Below are 19,828 nucleotides of genomic sequence, written 5' to 3'. Positions count from 1 at the left end.
GAGTGCAGTGGCCGCTCCTGGCCACTGCATCCTCGACCTGCTGGGCTCCAGCGATCCTTCAGCCTCAGCCTTCTGAGTAGCCAGAATTACAGGCACGTGCTACCATGCCCAGCTAATTTTTTTATTTATTGTGAAGGTGAGGTCTCCCCAAGTTGCCAAGGCGGGTCTCGAACTCGCAGGCTCAGGCAGTCCACTCACCTCAGCCTCCCAAAGCGCGGGATTACAGGCTGAGCCACCAAGCTCGGCTGAAGACTCCTTTTTGGGTGTGTCCAGTCCTTCCCTAAATCCTGAGCAAGCTGTCAACTGCCCTTAAGGTCTAGCCTGTGTGTTTCCAAACTATGTGACTGAGAAATGTTCTTGTCGTCCCTCCCTCCAGGGTGCAGTGTCTGGCTCGGTGCAGGCCACTGACCGGCTGATGAAGGAGCTCAGGGATATATACCGATCACAGAGTTTCAAAGGCGGTAAGTTTGCCCCAGAGGGGCCTACATGGAAGCTTCTCATAAAGAAGGGTCTGGCAGGGGCCCTAAGAGGCTCCGGGATACATGAATGCTTGTGAACCTTTCTGGCCACCATTGGAGCTCCTCATGCCCTTGGCTTGGCTTGGATGCGTGTCCATCTGGGGCAATCCTGGGACTGTTGGTGTTGTTCTCTCAGTCAGGGAAAGGAGTCTGCATTAGACACCATTCCCCACCCAGACCGCCTTCCTAACACCTATCTTCCTTCCTTCTAGGAAACTATGCAGTCGAACTCGTGAATGACAGTCTGTATGATTGGAATGTCAAACTCCTCAAGTGAGTGAGGATTCGGGTTGGAGAGGAAGCTGAGGCGTATGGGTGGAGCTACTGTGGTGGGATCTCTAGGGCAGTCCCATCTAGTGTGTTGGTTGCAGGGTCCCAGAGTGGGCGTGGGCAGTGGTTTGGCTGCCTGCTGCTAGCTGGGGAAGTAGGAGCCTTAGGAGGCTCCTGACGGGACCTCTGGAGTCTGAGCCCAGGCTCCTTACTTCGTAGAGTTGACCAGGACAGCGCTTTGCACAACGATCTCCAGATCCTCAAAGAGAAAGAAGGAGCTGACTTCATCCTACTTAACTTTTCCTTTAAAGTAAGGCTTTTCCTTTCCAGTCTGTCCCTCCCTGGCCTAGGCTTCCCTGCCTGCTTACAGTCCTGTGGTGCACGTGGCCTCCCTTCCCTGATTGTCGTCTCTCTCTCTCAGGATAACTTTCCCTTTGACCCACCGTTTGTCAGGGTTGTGTCTCCAGTCCTCTCCGGAGGGTGAGTGGCTGGGCACAGGAAAGAGGGCAGCTCCCGGGGCAGAGGGCGGGGAAGGATCTTGGAGATTTTGCCAGGCACGGCTGACTAACCTTTCTCATGCAGGTATGTCCTGGGCGGAGGGGCCATCTGCATGGAACTTCTCACCAAGCAGGTGAGCCTCTCCCTCCCTCCTGGGCGGGGCTGGGCCGAGCTTTGCCACGCACACACCCCTGTGGATTGGGTGGTAGGCTGAGTGTAGCCCTTTCGTTCTGCCAGGCAGGGCTTGCACCCACTGACCTGGGCAGACAGGTGGTGGCTGTCCTGGGAATGAAGGGCAAGGGTCCTTCTGTAAAAGCGGCTGCTTGCCAGGAGCACAGGCGTGTGCTTTCTCGGGAAGTTCTGTCCTGACTTGCTGTTCTGTCTCTCCCCTCCCCCAGGGCTGGAGCAGTGCCTATTCCATAGAGTCCGTGATCATGCAGATCAGTGCCACACTGGTGAAGGGGAAAGCACGAGTGCAGTTTGGAGCCAACAAAGTAAGGAGCCTGGGCCAGAGACTGCTGGGCTGGGTGGGGCCAAGTGCAGTTGACTAAGGAAGCCAAGGCTACCTTCTTTGAGGGACTAGGAGGGTAAGGCCCTGGGCTGGTGGCACCAGATGAGAGAGCCTGTGATGCCCACAGTGGGAACAGGAACGGGCCTTGGCCTGAGGCACCTAAGCCCCTGGGGAGGGTGCAGGTGTGGAAAGGGAAGGCAGTGGCCCCAAGGGACCTCCCACAGGGAGGGTACTTCGTGTATTACCAGAGTACAGTGCTGGGAGTCAAGCCTCCTGGGTATCTGGGTGGCAGCCTGTGGAAGGTGAGCAGCAGAAGGCCATGCTGGCCATGGCCTGATCTGGTGACTTCCTCTCCCCAGTCTCAATACAGTCTGACAAGAGCACAGCAGTCCTACAAGTCCTTGGTGCAGATCCACGAAAAAAACGGTGAGGCTGGAGCCAGGACTCAGGAGATTCGGACGCTTGCCAGGCCCCAGGTTTCCACTTGCAGCCAAGTAGCAAGACCCTCTTCCTCTGGTTTCTGAGCCTTCCCACCCACTAACACGGCACCTGCCCCGGTTCTCCAGGGAAGGGCTGGTGGTAGCTGGTGACCACTACCTTTTCTCCAAGAAAACACCCAGCGATCACATCGCAGGTAGACTCGATGCTACCTCCCTTCCCAGCCACACTTTAAAGTCTCATCTCACTCTCCTGTCACCTTAGGTCGGGCACACCACTGCCCCTTTCCTTGTAATTTCCAGGTGGACAGTTTCTCAGCTTCCCATGCACCTTCTCTGTCCCCACACTGGATGGCCCTTCTGAGGATCTTCCTGCCTCTGACGCTGGAAGTGTCTTTGGTGATTGGGCTGGGAGGGTAGGCGTCAGCCTCTACCTCACTGGCTGTTCCGCTTCTTTGCAGGCTGGTACACACCTCCAAAGGAAGATGGCTAACCCTGGAGTGCCGCCCCTCCTCCCTCCCCAGGCACCACTGGACCAATTACCTTTGAATGCTGTATTTGGATCTCACGCTGCCTCTGTGGTTCCCTCCCTCATTTTTCCTGGACGTGATAGCTCTGCCTGTTGCAGGACAATGATGGCTATTCTAAACGCTAAGGAAAACAAACAAACACAGAACTGTTTCAATTACTCAAGACTGACTTACAGACCAACCAACCACCTTGCTGGAACCCTTGCTAGCAGGCATTCTTATAAAAGAAACTTTCGAGCCTCCTTATATTGCTGGAAACTCAGCTGTGCTCCAGACTAGAGCCTCCTTACCTATGCTATGGATTTTTAATTTATTTTCTCTTATTTCATGTACACTGCTTTTTTTGGTTACAGTGTATGATGGATGTGTATGAAAAAAATGTATCTTTGGGAAAACAATTACAGTTTGTTAATTTGAAGATGCTGGTCTTGACTCATCTTTCTTTTTCTTCCCACATCCCTCCCCATCCCCTGAGCTGCTTGGGAGGTGGGGAGGGTGCTGTCCACTGTGGCTTTGGTGGAGAGGAGAGGAGAGGCTGCGTCTGGCTGCTGCCGCGAGGAGTGGAGCTGAAGCATGTGCCTGGGCCACCCCTAGGTCCCTCCTGAAGGCCCTTGGAGCAACCAGCACCTGCCCCCGGAACACAGAGCCTGGCCTGCTATACTCCGGCGTCGTAGGCTGAAATGATGATCCTACTTCATAGGACTACTTGTCTCGTCTAGTCACAGATGTTTTCAAATTTCTAAGAAAAAGAACATGAGGAGGCTCAAGAGGCTGCTCCGTAGAGCTTTTGAATGAATCGAGTGGGGACGGGGACACAGGCTCCCAAGTGTGTATGTGGTCTTTCCCCTCTCAGCAATATGCTGTGTTGCTACAACTTTTCTGTGTTGTGGGTTCCTCTCCCTCCTGGAAAGCGGCCTGACTGGCACTGGATGTTGGTCGCAACAGCTATACCACCCTGAACATGTCCGATCTCATCTGGATGGTGGTCGCTGGTAAGCCTCGTCACCTTCCTCCTGGCTCTTGCTTTGTTTGACTTTATAAGAGAAGATGGGCATAGCTCTGAAGCTGTTTGGCTTGGAGATTGTGGATTCTTTCAAGACACTCCCACGAGGTGGGTCCTACTGGAAAGGGTTATGAGCCTTTTAACAGGGATTCTGCTATACACCTGTGTCCACTCCAGGCTCAGGAAATGCCAAGGAGATAAAGCGAGGTGGACGCCTGTGTACTGAGAGAACTGTCGGTGTTGGCAGGACTGCACCCAGCAGGTGCCACCTGCATCTCCTTGTCAGTAAGCTTGCTCTGGGACTGAGGTGGCCTCTTAGGACTGACGATGCCTCCAACTCTAAGAAAGGCGGAAATGACAGAGGCCAGGGATGGCTAAGTGAAGACCCGAGTCTTAGAAAACCCAGACTTGGGACAGCTGCTGGGGAACCTGCACGGTGCTCAAGGAGTCTGTAATGCTTGGAGACACAGCAGTTTTCACATGGGTCATTTCCCTCCCTTTTGAGAAATTTTGATGTTTGCTGCTTTAGGTGGATGGAGAGTCCACCAGTCCCACTCAATGCTGCTCTAACTACCCACACCCACCTGATTAGGGGTGCTAATATATGCTGAGGCTGAGATAAAGAGGGGACACAAGGGGAACATTCATTCCATAGAACTGAATCTGGTTTTCAAGGCCTCTGTGGCTTTCTTCTGAACTTACCACCAGCCCTGGCTGGAATGTAGATTGTGTTTTTAGTAATGTGTACTGTGAGCTGTCCTCTGTATAATGTATTTTGTAATGTATTTTTCTCATCTACCAAAGGATGAAACAAATAAAATTATTTAAATAGTTTGGCTCTAATAAAATTATTTAAAGAAATAGCGGGTTTCGCGTTCACTTGACCTGAAGGAAAATGCCAGCTCTTGTGCTGTGTTAACACTAACACCAGGAGAATCCTCCACTGTTCTTGTCAAACCTAAGGTGATGCTTGTGACCTTAAGTTTAGGGTTCTTGTGAAGTACAAAGCATAAAGAATCAAGGGCAGATCGTAGCAGTTCTCCAGGGCAGGGCAGCAGAGGGGTGGTTGGAAAGAAGTGTCAGTCACCCCAGACTTGTGAAACGTGCCAACATTTATTTGTCAAGGCAGTGGCTCGGTCACATGTTCTCTATCTGATTCTACCTGGAACACCAGGAAAACTAGGCAGGGACCGCTTAGCTCATGCTGTGGATGCAAGGAGGCGACAGGAGAGAACACAAAGGCTGCCTTAGGCTCTCGGCCTAAAACGGCAGCTCCCTACATTTGGTTCAAATGTGCACGCCAAGTTGGGAAACTAAAGACATGTGACCAATGAGACTTCACTCTCTGAGAGGTGAGCTGAACGTAAAGGCAAAAGAGAAATAAACTCAATCCTGGGCTTTTTTCACCTCAAGGTCCCAAGAGTGAGAGGGGTACAAGAGGGCAGGGCAGGCAGACTCCAGATCTGAGGCAGACAGGAAGAGGCGTGCTGAGGGCGGCCCGTCATTTAGACTCTTCAAATGTCAGAATGTGAGACTGGAAGAGAAAAAGAAAGTCTTGGTGGGAAGGAAGGCCTGCCTGAGCCAGTCCACCCAGTCTCTTGGATCACTTCAATTTATTTCATCTAAGGGAATGCCAGGTAAACACTGTGTCCAGGAGGCAGCACTCTGCCGCTGAGACCCCAGGATGGGAGTGGAGGGAGAATGGCCAGGTTAGATACAGGGGCAGTTACCTCCAAGTTCAAAGCGCCGGTGATTTTCCCTTCGAGGATTCGATGAACAACCTCATCTGAACTCAAAATGTCTGCAAAACACAACACACCACCATCTTACTTGGCGGGGCAGGAGCAGCCAGGAGGGAAGCAAGAGGCGGGGGCCGTAGAAGTGCTCTGGCCGCCAACCAGCTCTGACCAACAAGCCTCTGCTGGTTCCTGCTAACTCTGCCGCCAGGATGATGCTGAGAGGTGGGAGAGCAGATGAAAGGTGGAGGCACTGTTGTCAGAATAATTACAGGGATCTGGGATTTTTAATGAGAAATTAGACTGGGCACAGAAAATTACGTTCGCTCAACTCTGCTCTGAGTTTTGGGCTGCAGAGATGGAGGTTACAAGCAGAGGTCTTGCCAGGATATACAGCATCCTACACGCTGGAGCCAGCTGGGCTGGGGCAGCCAGAGGAATGCTTTCTCTAAGGAACCATGTGCAGTTCCTGCGGTCGCACCACACCCGCCACATGCTGGGCCTGCTTGCGTGCATGACACCAAGTCCTATTAGGAGTCAGAACTGGGTTCATCCCCAGCTGTGCTCTTCTCTTGAATGAAATGTGAGGTCAATCCTTTCACTTTTCTGAGCTTAATTTTCCTTACTCATGAAGGGAAGAGAACTGTACACCTGTCTGACTTACTCTGGGTTGGGCACAAGGCCCTTCCCACCGGCTGGGAGCGGCTCTGTGGGACTGGAGGCTCTTGAGTGCTCCGTAAGCTCTGCCCTTGGCTGTTCCTCCTAGGCTAGGCAGCAGGGGCCCTCCACATGCAATGACCCAAGACGACCTCTGGGTGGTGCTCCCTGCCCACTGGGCACGCGGCCCGCCAGACTCCCAGGGAGCCTTGGCCTGCACTTTTGGGAGAAGCTTTTCCATCTCCCTTGGTGTGTGTGCGTGTTTCTTCACCTCCACGTCTCTTCCTGATCCCCAGAGCATTCTTTCATCCTTTTACATTTCACCTAACCTGGATCTTGAGAAGGGATCTCTCCATTTCCAGGACATGGAAACTGAGGCCCCTCATAAGCATCCGGGGCTAAGGGAACAACACGTCAGAAGTTCCGAAGGCCAGTGCTCCCGTCTCTATCACTGGCTTTCAAATGCAAGCGACTGTCCACAGCAGAACCCTTGTCCAATGAACTCTTAAGCAAAACTCAAAGTATGTAAAACAGATGGCAGCTGAGCAGCTCTGGCAAGGGGTAGGGAGCCTGTCTCCCCCTCCCTACCCGGAGAACTCAGTCTTAGGGGTGGCATGGAGGTCCTTCTCAGGATCCTGGGGCTCCAGAGCTCAGGTGTGAAAACCAGTATTCAAGAGGCAGTTGTGCTGGGACAGGTGCTGAAAACCAGGGTTAGATGGAAAGAACGGAAGCTGAAGGGAACCCCAAGCCCAAGGGCCTTGGCCACGCCATCCCACTGAGGTCCTGGAGGCAGGCATGGTATCTCCTGTCCCTGAAATCCTCGGAGGAGAGTGGAAAACATCTCACCTTTCTCCAGCATGAACGGCTGTGTCAGAGGTGGGATGGTCCAGAAGTCGTCGCTATCCAGGCGGCGCAGAGACTGCACGGAGATCGTGGCCAACCGGCCAAAATCGATGAACATGACGACAGCCCAGGTGTCCACCCTGTCCAGCACCCAGCACCTGGCAAAGGGAAGTGGGGAGAGGAGAGTCATTCCACCAGTCCCATGCATAGCTGTCATCAACGAAGAAGGTCTGAGAATGGAGGCGAGGAGAGAGAGGAGCAGGGAGTTGGCTTTGTTTCTCCCCCTGCTTGGATGGGAAGATGATAACAAGCAGAGAAGATCTTGAAACAAGTGTTTTCTTCTTCTCAGGAAAAAAAACAGAGCTCAAAGGAGTGGAGGGAGCAAGGAAGGGAGGCACGGTGTTCCTGGCAGGTTCCTCCCATACCCTCCAACCCTGCCTGGGCACACACCTGTTCCAAGCCTGTCCATAATCGCCCAGGTGGTACTCTGCCAGGCAGCGGGTCCCGCGCTGCACAGCGGAGCCAGCCAGGTAGGGCTGCCGCTCCTCGGCCTCTGCCAGGATGCTGAAGAGCGCCTGCATGTTCTGGTGCAGAGCCTGTGGGTCGCACAGACACAGTGTGCTCCACGGCCTGCTGCAGCTGTCACTTGTTACATTAGCATCATTAATGTGCCCCAAGGCAACCACAGGTACAAGTGGGAGAGAGAACAAGACCAAAAACAGGGATCAGACCGGTCATGCTGGACCCTGCCACTGACTGGCCCTCATTACCATGTACACCACAGGGAGGTCCCCCAAGGAGGAACAGGGGACCCAGCAGGCCACCGACAAGCCCATACCTCAGTGATGTGCATGGCCCAGAAGAATGGGGTCTGAGGGACAACGCTGGTCACCAGCAGCCCCACATGCCCACGGATGCTGTGGATGATAGCCAGCCAGCGCAGGTCCCGGAAGCATTCCCTCAGAAGCAGCACCAGGAAGGAGCCTCTGTGGGAGGGGCATGAGGAGCAAGGGAAGGTGTGAACGGGACCAGAGCCCGCCCTGGGGGCAGGTGACCTGGCAGTGGGATGGGGGTCCACTGAACAGACTGGGGCTACCCCCTCCACTGCCCAAGCAACCATGCGCATGGCAGAGGAAAGCAGGGGCCATGGGGCACAGGGGCCAGAGAGTTCAGGCAGAGGAAGGAGCAGCGTAAACAAAAACTCATCAGGAGAACTCCAGGACAGAGATGGGCAGGAGCCCTCACTGGGTATACTTCAAGCCTGCGAAAGTGACGCATGGGTCTCTACAAGATGGACTGTCCAGCAGGTAGGGTCTGCCTCAGCCCCAAGGCAGCTCTTGCGCATTTCTGCCCATTCCCAACATCATCCTACTGTCACGGACGTCATCACCTGCCCAGACCACACGTGGTTAGTAACAAAACCAACACCATGGACCCTGCAGCACGTCAGGTCAGACAGATTATTCCAGCATCCCGGACATTCAGAACGGTGTCCACTGTTACAGCAAAGGGGGCATGGTAGGCAAGATGGTCTCATGGCCTCCAGAGAAGAGGATAGTCACAGGCCTTCACTGTACATACATGGAAATGATTGTGTGAGCCCGTGCAGGTCACAGCCTGAGGGCCTGAGTCTGATGCAGAAGCTCCTGAAAACCGTTTCCACCCCCTGTACTATCTCTGCCCCCAACCGGGCACAGATGATGTCTGTAGTCGCCATGTGTCCTGTGGTCTTTCTACACTTTGCTCACCTCATTTCCACAGGAACCATGAAGAAGGCTGCCCTCAGCTTCTCAGTCTCACAGGGGTCAACAGCAGCCTTAGGCGTGTGCTGTGTGCAAGCTAGAAACAGAGGATTCAGTCCTGAAGGCACCAGAGCTAGCCGAGAGAACCATGTTCTACCCACCTCCAAGAGGCCTTGGCCCTGCCCTCAAAGGTCACATAATGTAGGTCAAGAATCGGCACCCAGGCACTTCTCTGCCTCCAGATCCTCATCTGGGTGGGGAGGATTGGCTAGATGATATTTTTAATTAAGAAAGCATCCCAGGAAGGCCGGGTATGGTGGGTCATTCCTGTAATCCCAGCATTTTGGGAGGCCGAGATGGGAGGATCGCTTGAAGCCAGGAGTTGGAGACCAGCCTGGGCAACAAAGAGAGACCCCCATCTCTACAAAAAAAATTAGCCAGGCATGGTAGCGTGCACCGGTAGTCCTAACTACTTGGAGGCTGCAGTAGGAGGATCACCTGAGACCAACAGTTTGAGGTTGCAGTGAGCTATGATCGCAGGCTAGAGGAACAAAAAGGGAAAAGGGGTATTTCCTACGGTAAGGGTCAGCAGGGGACAAAGCTGACAGGGAAGCTGGAGAAGAGGTGGTGACACTGAGTGAGCTGGGAGAAGTCAACCAGGAGTTACAAAGCCACATCCTGGGGTCAGGGGGCAGACGGCAGCTCTGTATCTCACCAAGATTTTTGGTCAATCCTTTACCAGAAGCCTCTGAAGCCTAGGGAGAAAAGGAAAAGGTGTCACTCAGACATGGTGGTATTTCTTGTATTGATTTACAGGTTTTACATGTTGAACCACTCCGAGCAGATTTGGAGACAGCGCCGGCAGCCCCTGTTCTGACACAGACTTGAGCAGACTTTTAGGACATCCACCCACTTTCTCCTTCCTCATGATCCTGAGCCAGCCCAAAGGAAAGATGCCCCAGAGCAGGGAAGGCAGGGAGGAGGGCTGCAACCAGGAAGTGCAGGAGGAGCTGCCATCCCGAGACCAGGGACGCCCTGCAGGTACTTCCTGGAAAGAGGAAGAGGTGGCAGCATCATGCTGGAAGCGGGGCTGGGTGGAGAGAGAAAGGCCTGGGTGCCCTGCGCTACTCACAGCCCTGCAGCCCCCAACCCAGCTGGTCTCATCTCTCCATTGTTCTCAACTGGAAGAACCCCACAAACCCAAGTGTCTGCCTGCCTGCCCACTTCTCCATATCCAGCCGCTGCCAGAGAACAGGCAGTTCCACAAGGAGCCCCCAAGAAATCTACTTTCCTTTTCTCCAAAGGAAAGCTTCAGGCCCTCTCCTTTCTTCAAAACCACCACCCTTTCCCACTCACACCCAAGCCCCTGCCTTATGAATGCATCTCTTGGTCTCTGGGCAAACTGGCAGCCATTGTTGGATGGGAAGGCTCTCATCTTCTCACCATCCAAACCACCAACCTCCCCTCGCCCCCTCATTATCCCTCCTGCTCCCACAGCTGCACAGACCACTCCTGCTCTGGCTCAAGGGTCTCACCCCTGCAGCACGCCCTCTCGCTCCTCCACTGCTGTCTCCCTCCTGTGTGGACCTTTCCCACCAGAAAACAAGCGGGGCTGAGCCCTGACTGACCCCACATCTCCCTGTGACCTTGACCTCTCTCTGCTCCTTTCACTAACAGTGCTGTCTTGAGTGTTGTCCACTGCCATACTCACATCCATCTCCTCTCAGGCTGCCCTGAGATAGCCCTGTACAGAGCAGGCAGTAACCTTCATGTGGCCCAATCCAGTGGTCACATCCTGGTCTGCATTTACTTGCAGGATTCCCCCCACTCTCTCTTTCCATAAATTCTTCTTCTCTCAGTCTCCTTGGCATCACACACATCTGGTTTCCTTCCTCCCTCCCTGGCTGGCCCCTCTCAGCTCAGTCACTCAACCCTGGCCGGCTCGGACCTCTCCCTAGTCACCTTCTCTCTAGGCCATCCCTGATTCCAGTTTTAGGCACCAACATACCCCTGACTCTCCGGGCTGGCTCCAGCCCTAATCGTTCCCTGGAATTCCACTCATATGTGAAGATGCCCACCTGGCAAGAGAGCAAAGAGGGGCACAAACTCCACATGTTCAACACAGACCCACCTGAGCTGCCTTCACCCAGCTGCCTCAGCTTCAGTAAACTGCACTGTTATCTACAGGGGCTCAGGTCAAATCCAGCTTTCCCTAGTGCCTACATCAAGGTCACGCAAGTCGAGCTGCCACTTCCACCAAGAAACATCCAAGTTCACCAGTTCTTTTCTCTCTCTCCATAGCCACCACTCAGCATGCACCACCTCCCACCAGGACAACAGCACCGGCAGCCAAACAGAGCCCCTGCGGCCGCGCCTGCCCCACGACCCAATCACCAATGGGCAGTATGATCTTGCACAAAACTCACCTTGCATTATGTCACTGACTAAAATCTTCCAGCATCCCCTCACTGTGCTCACAAGTAAAACACACCTTGTCTCATCAAGGCCTCGTGATCTCATGCTACTTCCCACTGACCTCCTTTTCAGCCCGTCTCCCCACCACTACCATGGGGCACTTGCAGGCCTTCCTCTACCTGGAATATCCCTCCTCTGGTCTTCAAATGACTGGCCCTGATGGGGCATTCAGATCTCAGCTGAGATATTACTTCCCCACAAAAGGGACCATCTAAAGAAATGGTCCCTCACTCTTTACATCATCACGTTTTAATTCTCTATCTGATACTTATTATCTGGTAGTTTCTTGTTTATTGTATGTCTCTTCCTACTGGAATATAAGCATCACAGGAACAAGAATCACAAGTGTCTTCTGACAATCAACTTGATCACTGAAGTAATCAGTGTTCTAGAAAATGCCGGGTGCATATTAAGCTCTCAACAAATTCAGAGGGTGCCAAAAAATGTAAACACATTTAAGAAAAGAAAAAAGCTGTATCAAAAGTATAGTATACACCAATAACAAAAGATGAATACAAGTCATGTTTGACTTCTGCAATTACAGGAGGTGCTCAGAGTGGTTATCCTCAGTGTCCAGACACTTCAGATTATGGTGAATATCTCTTAAAATGTGTATACACTTCTTTTGGCAGCTCCCCACCCCCCAGTATATATTGAATGAATGAATGAAACAAGAAGTGAGCTGAGGCAATTCCTTAACTCTCTAGTCTTGGTTTCCTCTTCTATGCCATGAATCATACCCGCCTTGAGGTAAGGACTCAGCTGGGTTCAGAACATGACATGCAGTAGGTGCTTAAAAAACAGAAGGTGAGTCTGGGCACGGTGGTTCATGCCTATAATCTCAGCACTTTGGGAGGCTGAAGTGAGAGGACTGCCTAAGCCCACGTGTTCGAGACCAGCCTGGACAACTTGGCAAGACCTCATCTCTACAATAAATCAACAAATTAGCCAGGTGTGGTGGCAAGTGCCTATAGTTCCAGCTACTCAGAAGGCTGAGGCAGAAGGATCGCCTGAGCCCAGCAGGTTGAGGCTGTGGTGTCCGTGAGCGTGCACTCCAGCCTGGGCAACAAAGTGAGACTGTAACTCAAAAAAAAAAGAAACAGAAGGTGTATGGCAGAGCAGGGAAAAGTGTGAATTCTGGAGACAGACTGCCTGGGCCCCAATCCTGGTTCCAGAACTGACTGGATACTTAAGTTCAGGTGAGTTATTTTGTGTTCCCATCTGCAGAATAGGATCGTTAATAGCACCTGCTGCTGTAATTAAATGAGTTCATACAATAAAACAATCAGAAGGCCAGGTGTAATGGTTCATGCCTGCAAATCCAGCACTCTGGGAGGCCAAGGTAGGAGTTCCTGAGCTCAGGAGTTCAAGACCAGCTGGGTAACATAGCAAGACCTTGTCTCTACCAAAAAAAAAAAAAGCTTAAAAAATTAGCTGGGTGTGGTGGCACACACTTGTAGTCCCAGCTACTCAAGAGGTTGAGGCAGGAGGATTGCCTGAGTCCAGGAGGTAGAGACTGCAGTGAGCTGTGATCATGCTACTGCTCCAGCCTGGGTGACACAGTGAGACCTCAACTCAAAAAAATAAATAAAACAATCGGAGAGTCACAGGGCAGGCAGTGCCCTCAGGAAAGGCTAACCTCTGCTGCCTGTGGAAGAGACTGAGTCAGATCTCTGGCACCTCTGTGTCTCCTGCTCACCCACAAGGCACCGTGATGGCACTCGAATATTGCCCTCCTCTAGTCAGGCACGGAAGATATCTTTTACTCAGAATCACCTAAGACAGTTCTAAATGCCAACCTCACAAACCAATTATCATCAGTGGTTTCAAGCTAAAAATAATTATTAATACAGAAACATTTTAAACCATTTTTTGGTCTAATTATAATTCCCTAATGATTTAAGCGATAAACATAACAAGTCCATTTTGACAGTTTGCAAAATTAAGTTCCACAGGAAAAAAACCACACAATTATCATCCAACAGTCAGAGCAGGCACATCACCTAAACACAGACCTCAAATTTCAGGATGTGTCTGTGATACAAAGGTGGCCACGTGAACACCACTGACATTGAGGCAGCACCTCGCTAGCTGCCAGCGCAGCCGATTCTAATTAAGTTCTATTGTTGCACAAGCACAGTAAGCCTCGTGCCCAGCTCAATCAACAGCTGTTAATTATCCCTTTACTTTGTTCTGGGACATTTCTACCAGCTGGTCAAGTGTTCGCAGAGGCTTGCCTGCTCTTGAGCTGTGCTGGGGAGTCGGAGCAGCAGAAGAAAAGACATGAGGCGTGGCCCCCGCCCCCAATAGCGAGAAGGAAATCCTAGCACTCAACTCAGCAAGGATGCGGCTACACACAACATCCCAGACAGCAGGGCCTCTCAACCTGCAGCCTCCAAGGCCCCAGTCTCCACCTGGGACCGCCTGGAGGGAGCATCCATCTCACATTGACAGAAGACCCCCAACTGCTTCCCTCTCTGTTAATCACCCAGGGGACACGTCCTGCACTTCTCTGTGCCAGGCACAAAATGACAAAGATGAAAGACACAGGTCCTGTTCTCAGGGAGTCCACACTTAGTCACCCCACCAACATTTATAAAGTGCCTACGTTCCAGACACTGTCATTACAAAGCTCACATTCCACAGGGGCAGCAGATGCTAAATAAGTGTGAAAAAGGAAAAATGTCGTCGACAGGTGGCAATAAGAGCAGTGAAGAGACACAAGGCAGGGAGAGGGGTCAGAGATCGCTGGGTGGGCACTGTCTCTGGGAAAGTCTCCCTGAGGAGGTGACACCTGAGCAGGCCTAAATGGAGCGACACGGCAAACCCCACAGACATCTGGAGAAGAGCCTTCTGGGCTGAGAATGGCAGGGCTAGGGCCTAAGGGGATGGGCTCTGGTGTCTGGAAATCGGCCCTGGGGCTAGTGTGACAAGACTTTTTCACCTCGTCGCTGCACTACCTGAGACAGGTCTTCCTGCTACTGCTCTGGTCTCACCCAGTCTATGCTAGATGCTCCCTTTGAAAGTTAAATCTAGGCAGAAGAGGGAATACAAGGCACATCACACAACAGAATATCGCTTAGCAATAAAAAAGGAATTGCTGAGGGTGCAGCCACATGGATGGCCCTCACAACATTTTCTGTGTGCCAGAAGCCAGACACAAAGAGGCACACCCAGCATGAGGAAAGCTGGAAGAGATCTTGCTTAAGCGAAAGAACACAGATCCTGGTGTGGGGGAGCACCATAAATGAGGGACTGCCGGTCCACTAGTAAGGGGCCCAAGAGAGTCTTTCGGATGACTGAAATGGTCCACATCTTGACTGTGACAGTGATTATATGACTGCACACACTGGTCAAAACTCATCAAACTTTACCCTTAAACAGGTTCACCTTACCGAATTGTATTTGAAGAAGTATACACAATTCTTCCGTAAAATTGATTTTTAAAAACAGCCGGGCACAGTGGCTCATGCCAGTAACCCCAGCACTTTGGGAGGAGGAGGTAAGAGGATTGCCTGAGTCCAGGGGTTCTAGACCAGCTTGGGCAACCTGGCGAGACCTTGTCTCTACCATAAATAAATAAATAATTAGCCAGGTGTGGTGGCGTTCACCTATAGTTCCAGCTTCTTGGAAGGCTGAGGTTGAAGAATCACCTGAGCCCAGCAGGTCAAGGCCGTGGTAGCCATGAGCATGCCACTTCACTCTAGCCTGGGCAAAGAGTGAGACTCCAACTCAAAAACAAACAGGTAAACTGGTTAAACTCCAGCTATGTCGCTCCTTGCTCAGAGCCACAGTTTTCATTACGCTGTGACTGTGCAAATCTCGATCACTGCTAAATCAAGTTGTCTGTTATTATTTTTATTCTTTTTTATTTTACTTTTGAGTTGGGGTCTCACTCTGTCACCTAGGCTGGAGTGCAGTGGCACAATCATGGTTCACTGCAGCAACCACCTCCTGGGCTCCGGCAATCCTTCCACCTCAGCTTCCCGAGTAGCCGGGACTACAGGCGCATGCCACCACACATGGCCAATTTTTTGTCTTTTTATAGAGACAAGGTCTCACCATGTTTCCCAGGCTGGTCTCAAACTCTAGGGTTCAAGCAATCCTCCTGCCTCAGCTTCCCAAAGTGCTGGGATTACAGGCATGAGCCACCATGCCCAATCCAAAGTTTTCAATTTGTTGTGTGCCTTTAGTCAAGTTCCAGAGTCCTGAAATGGTTGTTTTCGACAATTCTGTCAAGACTTATCATTGCTTTTTGGGGATAGGATTTGTTGAGTGAAACTCTGACTCAAAAAAAGAAAAAGAAAAAGAAAAAAGAAGACATCTATTTAAAACAAAAACAAAAACTACTACTACTGAGCCTTGTGCAAAAACCAGTGCATACCCAAGGCTTGCCCACTCCCCACACCTAGCTCCTCGGTCTGACAGTTCCACCAGAATGGGCGAAGTTCTGAAAACCAGTAGCATCAGAGATGGCTGGCATAGTTGGGAACAGATGATGAAAAACTCCAGGTGTGTGGGTGTGTGGCAGGCAACGGGACTACTGCAGCCAGGGAGTTGTCCCGGAACGCCCATCCCTAGCTCTTGCTTATTCTTCTACCAGGTTGTTTCCTTCTCTCATTAATTGCCAGGAGTTTTCATTTTGTTTTTTAAAAAAGATTCTAAGTCTAGAATCTAGGAACTGGCAAATTTTTTCTGCAAAGGGCCTGATAGTAAATATTTTAGGTTCTAGGGGCCACACGGTCTGTCACAAGTCCACTTCGTGGCAACGGCATGGAAGCAGCCACAAGCAAACTGTAAACAAATGGCTGAGGATGGTGCCAAGAAAGCTTTGTGGACACTGAAACTGAATTTCATATAATTTTCATGTGCCATGAAATACTCTTTTGATTTTTTTTTTTTTTTTAGGCATTTAAAAATATAAAAACCATTCTTAGAACTTCCACTCTGGGAAGATGAAACAGACATACTTTTTCTTATTCATTCGCTAAATACAACTAAAAGACCATTACATATAAAACAAATGTACCTCTGAGAGGTAGAGAGAAGGCAGGCTTGCTAGAGACTGTAGGACCCAAAGTCCACAATGGTGATGAGTTCTCCGGGTTTTCCTTTTGCCTTATATATCCCAGGCTTAGAATTGAAGAGGCCAACAACCCAGTAATGCCACAGGCACAGATAGAAGAGCCCCAACAAAAGCCTGCTCTCTCTAGCCAAAGCACCGGAAAAAGGGCAGGCAAGCAAGGCAGACAACTTTTAAACAATAACTCTTCTACTCTGGGTAAACACTGCAAAAAAAGTAAGCCCACCTCCACACATGCCAGCAAAGCCAGAGTGAGGAGCCCAGACTTCTGCCCCCATACCCCCACCCTGATGACATCACAGAAGGCCAAGAAGGCAGCCAGGAATGTCATTCCCCACCCAGCCAGTAAGGAAGCCAGCTTCCTCCCCACCACCACCCTGCCTGGGTGTCAGTGGAAACCACTTAGGTGCCTGGAATTCCACATCTTCATTGTAGAAATAAGGCCCCCGCCCCTTCCCTGCTGGAGTGGTGTCAGAGAAGTCTAGTGGAGAGTCAGGACTTCCCCAGTGGTAACAAAGTCACCCACACTGGAGTGCTGGGGGAGGCCATGAGCCAGAACTGGCAGTCACAAGGAGCCCCCAGTATCTTAGGAAGTTGCATGGTGAACCTGGACTTCTGTCCTCCCCTAGCAAAGTTAACGAGGCAGAGAGAAACACTAGAGAGAGCCAACTAAAACAGAAGGCTTAAATAGATCCAGCTACTTGGAAGGCTGAGGTGGAAGGATCGCCGGAGCCCAGCAGGTCGAGGCTGCAGTGGCCGGGAGCGGCCACTGCACTCCAGTATGGGTGACAGTGAGACTCCAACTCAAAAAAAATAAAATAAAATAAAACCCTCTTAAGAAATTGCCTAGGTTTCCCCCAAAAACTCACTCATCATACCAACAACCAGGACAATCTTAAGCAGAATGGAAAAAGGCAACACCTGCCAACACCAAGATGACACAGATGCTGGAATTATCTGGCAAACATTTTAAAACAGCCATGAGAAAATGCTTTAATGAGCAACTGTATAAGCTACAAGCACTCATAAAACAAATGAAAAAACAGAAACTCAGCAAAGAAATAAAAATTCTCAGCAAAATATAGAAGATATTTAAAAATGGAAATTTTCAAAGTGAGAATTACAATAACCAAGATAAAAAACTCAGTGGTTAAACAGAACAGAGAGGGACAGAGGAAAGAACTGGTGGCTAAAGGTCGAACAATAAAAATTATGCAATCTGAAAAACAGAAAGTAGACTGAAAAGAACTAGATTCACAAAAGCAAGTGAACCCAGAATGACATAAATACAAATAAATCCATGAGAAAATACACCATAATTAAACTTCTGAAAACAAAGAACCAACAAAAAAATCCTGAAAACAGTCAGAGAAAAACAACAGCGTACCTTTAAGGGGAAAAACAATTTGAATGACAGAATTTTCATCAGAAACCATGGAGGTCAGAAGGAAGTGGCACAATTATTTTTCCAGTGTTGAAAGAAAAGAACTGCGTAACTAGTAAAAATATCCTTTAGGAATGAAGGGGAAATTAAGACATTCTAAGATCGAAGAATGTGTTAGCAGCAGACCTACCCTAAAAGAATGTGCCAAAGGAAGTCCTCTAAACAGAAAGGAAATCATAAAAGACGGCAACTCAGGACATCAGAAAGAACATGGTAAGAAAAAAATATAGGACGATTCAAGACACTTTCTTTGAGTTTTCTAAATTACGTTTCATAGTTGAAGCAAAACTTGTAACACTTTCTGATGTGGTTCTAAATGTAAATAGAGGAAATATATAATTTCAATTACAATTACATTATAAACAGGGAAGAGTAAAGGAAAGTAAATGGATGCAAGTTTTTTTGTTTTAAAGATGTGGGGCACAATTCATGATTAGTTATATAAGTGGTCATTGTATAGGCAAACTTTGGGTCTCCCTTTGGTTGCCACTTTGCCTGGTTAGAGATCAGGTACCCTTATTGATGTTATGTGCCCCATCCCCTCCCCTAGAAGTTTCCCATTACAGCCAATCTTTCTTATAACATTATGATAAATGTTCAGGGTCTGCTCATGAGTGAAAACACGGTACTCAGTTGTTTCTGCGATAGATCACGGGGTATTATAGACTCTAAATCCATCCAAGTTGCTGCAAAGTCCATAATTTTATCATTCTTTATGGCTGTGTAGTATTCCATCACGTATATGTACCACATTTTTTTAATGCAGTCCACTTTCTTTTTTCTTTTTTTTGAGTTGGAGTCTCACTCTGTCGCCCAGACTGGAGTGCAGTGGCCGCTCCCAGCCACCGCAGCCTCGACCTGCTGGGCTCCAGTGATCCTTCCGCCTCACCCTTCCAAGTAGCTGGAACTACAAGCGCGCGCCACCACGCCCGGCTAATTTTTTTTTTGATTTATTGTAGAGATGAGGTCTCACCAAGTTGCCTAGGCAAGTCTCGAACCCGCGAGCTCAGGCAATCCACTCACCTCAGCCTCCCAAGGTGCAGGATTATAGGCTGAGCCACCGAGCCCAGCTTGCAGTTCATTTTCCATAGGCAGCACAGTTGGTTCCATGTTTTCACTACTGTGAATAATGCTGCAATAAACATGCATGTACAGGTTATCATTTTTATAAAATGATTTGAGTTCCTCTGGGTATATTCCCAGAAGGGGATTGCTGGGTTGTATGGACGGTCGATTTTTAGACCTTTTAGAAATCGCCGCACAGTTTTCCATAGAGGTTGTACTAGTTTACACTCTCACCAACAGTGTAGAAGCATTCCTTTCCCCCCACATCTTCTCCAGCATCTATGGCTTTTTGAGTTATTGATGATGGCCATTTTGACTGGAATTAGGTGGTATCTCAGTGTGGTTTTAATTTGCATTTCTTTAATAATTAGTGGGGCCGAGCATTTTTCATACGTCTATTGGCTGCTCGTATGTCTTTTGAGAAGTATCTATTCAAATCTTTTGCCCACTTTTTTTTGTTTGCAGTCTTTATTTAGATATTTGTTAAAACATCATTGTTATTTCTCAGAACAAGAATACAGATCACCCCTTGCAGAAACTTAGGAACTATTTACAGAACTTTACAAACAGAGACAATGTTTTAGCTTAAGCCTGACTGCTGATCAGAAAATGGAGTTCTGAGTGGACTCAAGGAACAAAAGAAAACCAGACAGGGAAAAGGAAAGTGCCCATCTGAACCAAATCTCAGCTGCCATCAGGGCATATCTTGTGGTGGTCACAGATCACAGGCTCTGTTTTAGGCGGTTTAGGTACAGCACAGGATTCCATTTGTCTCCTTGGCTGACTACACCCCTGGATGAGGTGCCAAGAGGTCAATGTCATTCAAGTTCCTAGACAGTCAAACTGCTAGAGCAAAGAGTCCCAAACTGAGGATCAAGTTCCTTCAGAAATCATTCCTATCAGTTGCAAAGTCGTAGACAACCCGAAGTCAATCTCCCACATTGTCCGGAATCTCCAGAGGTTCATTTGCCAAGCTGTTAGTGCTTACAGCAACCCTGCTGAAGCCACTGTAGTAT

At 49.8% G+C, this 19,828-nt stretch overlaps 2 protein-coding genes across 2 annotated transcripts in view; one reads left to right on the top strand and one right to left on the bottom strand.

Moving 5' to 3' along the window:
- The first annotated feature begins 381 nt into the window (after positions 1-381).
- On the top strand, positions 382-4,600 carry UBE2Q1 (ubiquitin conjugating enzyme E2 Q1). The gene is made up of 8 exons (XM_008048173.2): positions 382-461; positions 731-791; positions 1,008-1,098; positions 1,210-1,268; positions 1,371-1,419; positions 1,685-1,780; positions 2,157-2,223; positions 2,696-4,600. The coding sequence occupies exons 1-8, from the start codon at positions 416-418 to the stop codon at positions 2,725-2,727; spliced, it is 501 nt and encodes a 166-aa protein (XP_008046364.2). The 5' UTR covers positions 382-415; the 3' UTR covers positions 2,728-4,600.
- A 789-nt stretch (positions 4,601-5,389) lies between these two features.
- TDRD10 (tudor domain containing 10) overlaps positions 5,390-19,828 on the bottom strand; it is a 31,001-nt gene continuing 16,562 nt past the window's right edge. Inside the window, exons 4-10 of the mRNA XM_021707604.1 lie at positions 11,921-11,928; positions 9,461-9,493; positions 8,752-8,842; positions 7,842-7,989; positions 7,454-7,599; positions 7,007-7,161; positions 5,390-5,568 (exon numbers count right to left, since the gene is read on the bottom strand). Coding sequence (XP_021563279.1) covers positions 5,390-5,568; positions 7,007-7,161; positions 7,454-7,599; positions 7,842-7,989; positions 8,752-8,842; positions 9,461-9,493; positions 11,921-11,928 — 760 coding nt within the window. The remainder of the gene's footprint in view (positions 5,569-7,006; positions 7,162-7,453; positions 7,600-7,841; positions 7,990-8,751; positions 8,843-9,460; positions 9,494-11,920; positions 11,929-19,828) is intronic.

Source organism: Carlito syrichta, unplaced genomic scaffold, assembly GCF_000164805.1.
Source record: "Carlito syrichta isolate Samal-C Ts95f unplaced genomic scaffold, Tarsius_syrichta-2.0.1 Scaffold120742, whole genome shotgun sequence".
Classification (NCBI taxonomy): Eukaryota; Metazoa; Chordata; class Mammalia; order Primates; family Tarsiidae; genus Carlito; species Carlito syrichta.
Note: the sequence above shows the minus strand (reverse complement) of the source record. Positions and strands in the feature narration are given on the sequence as shown.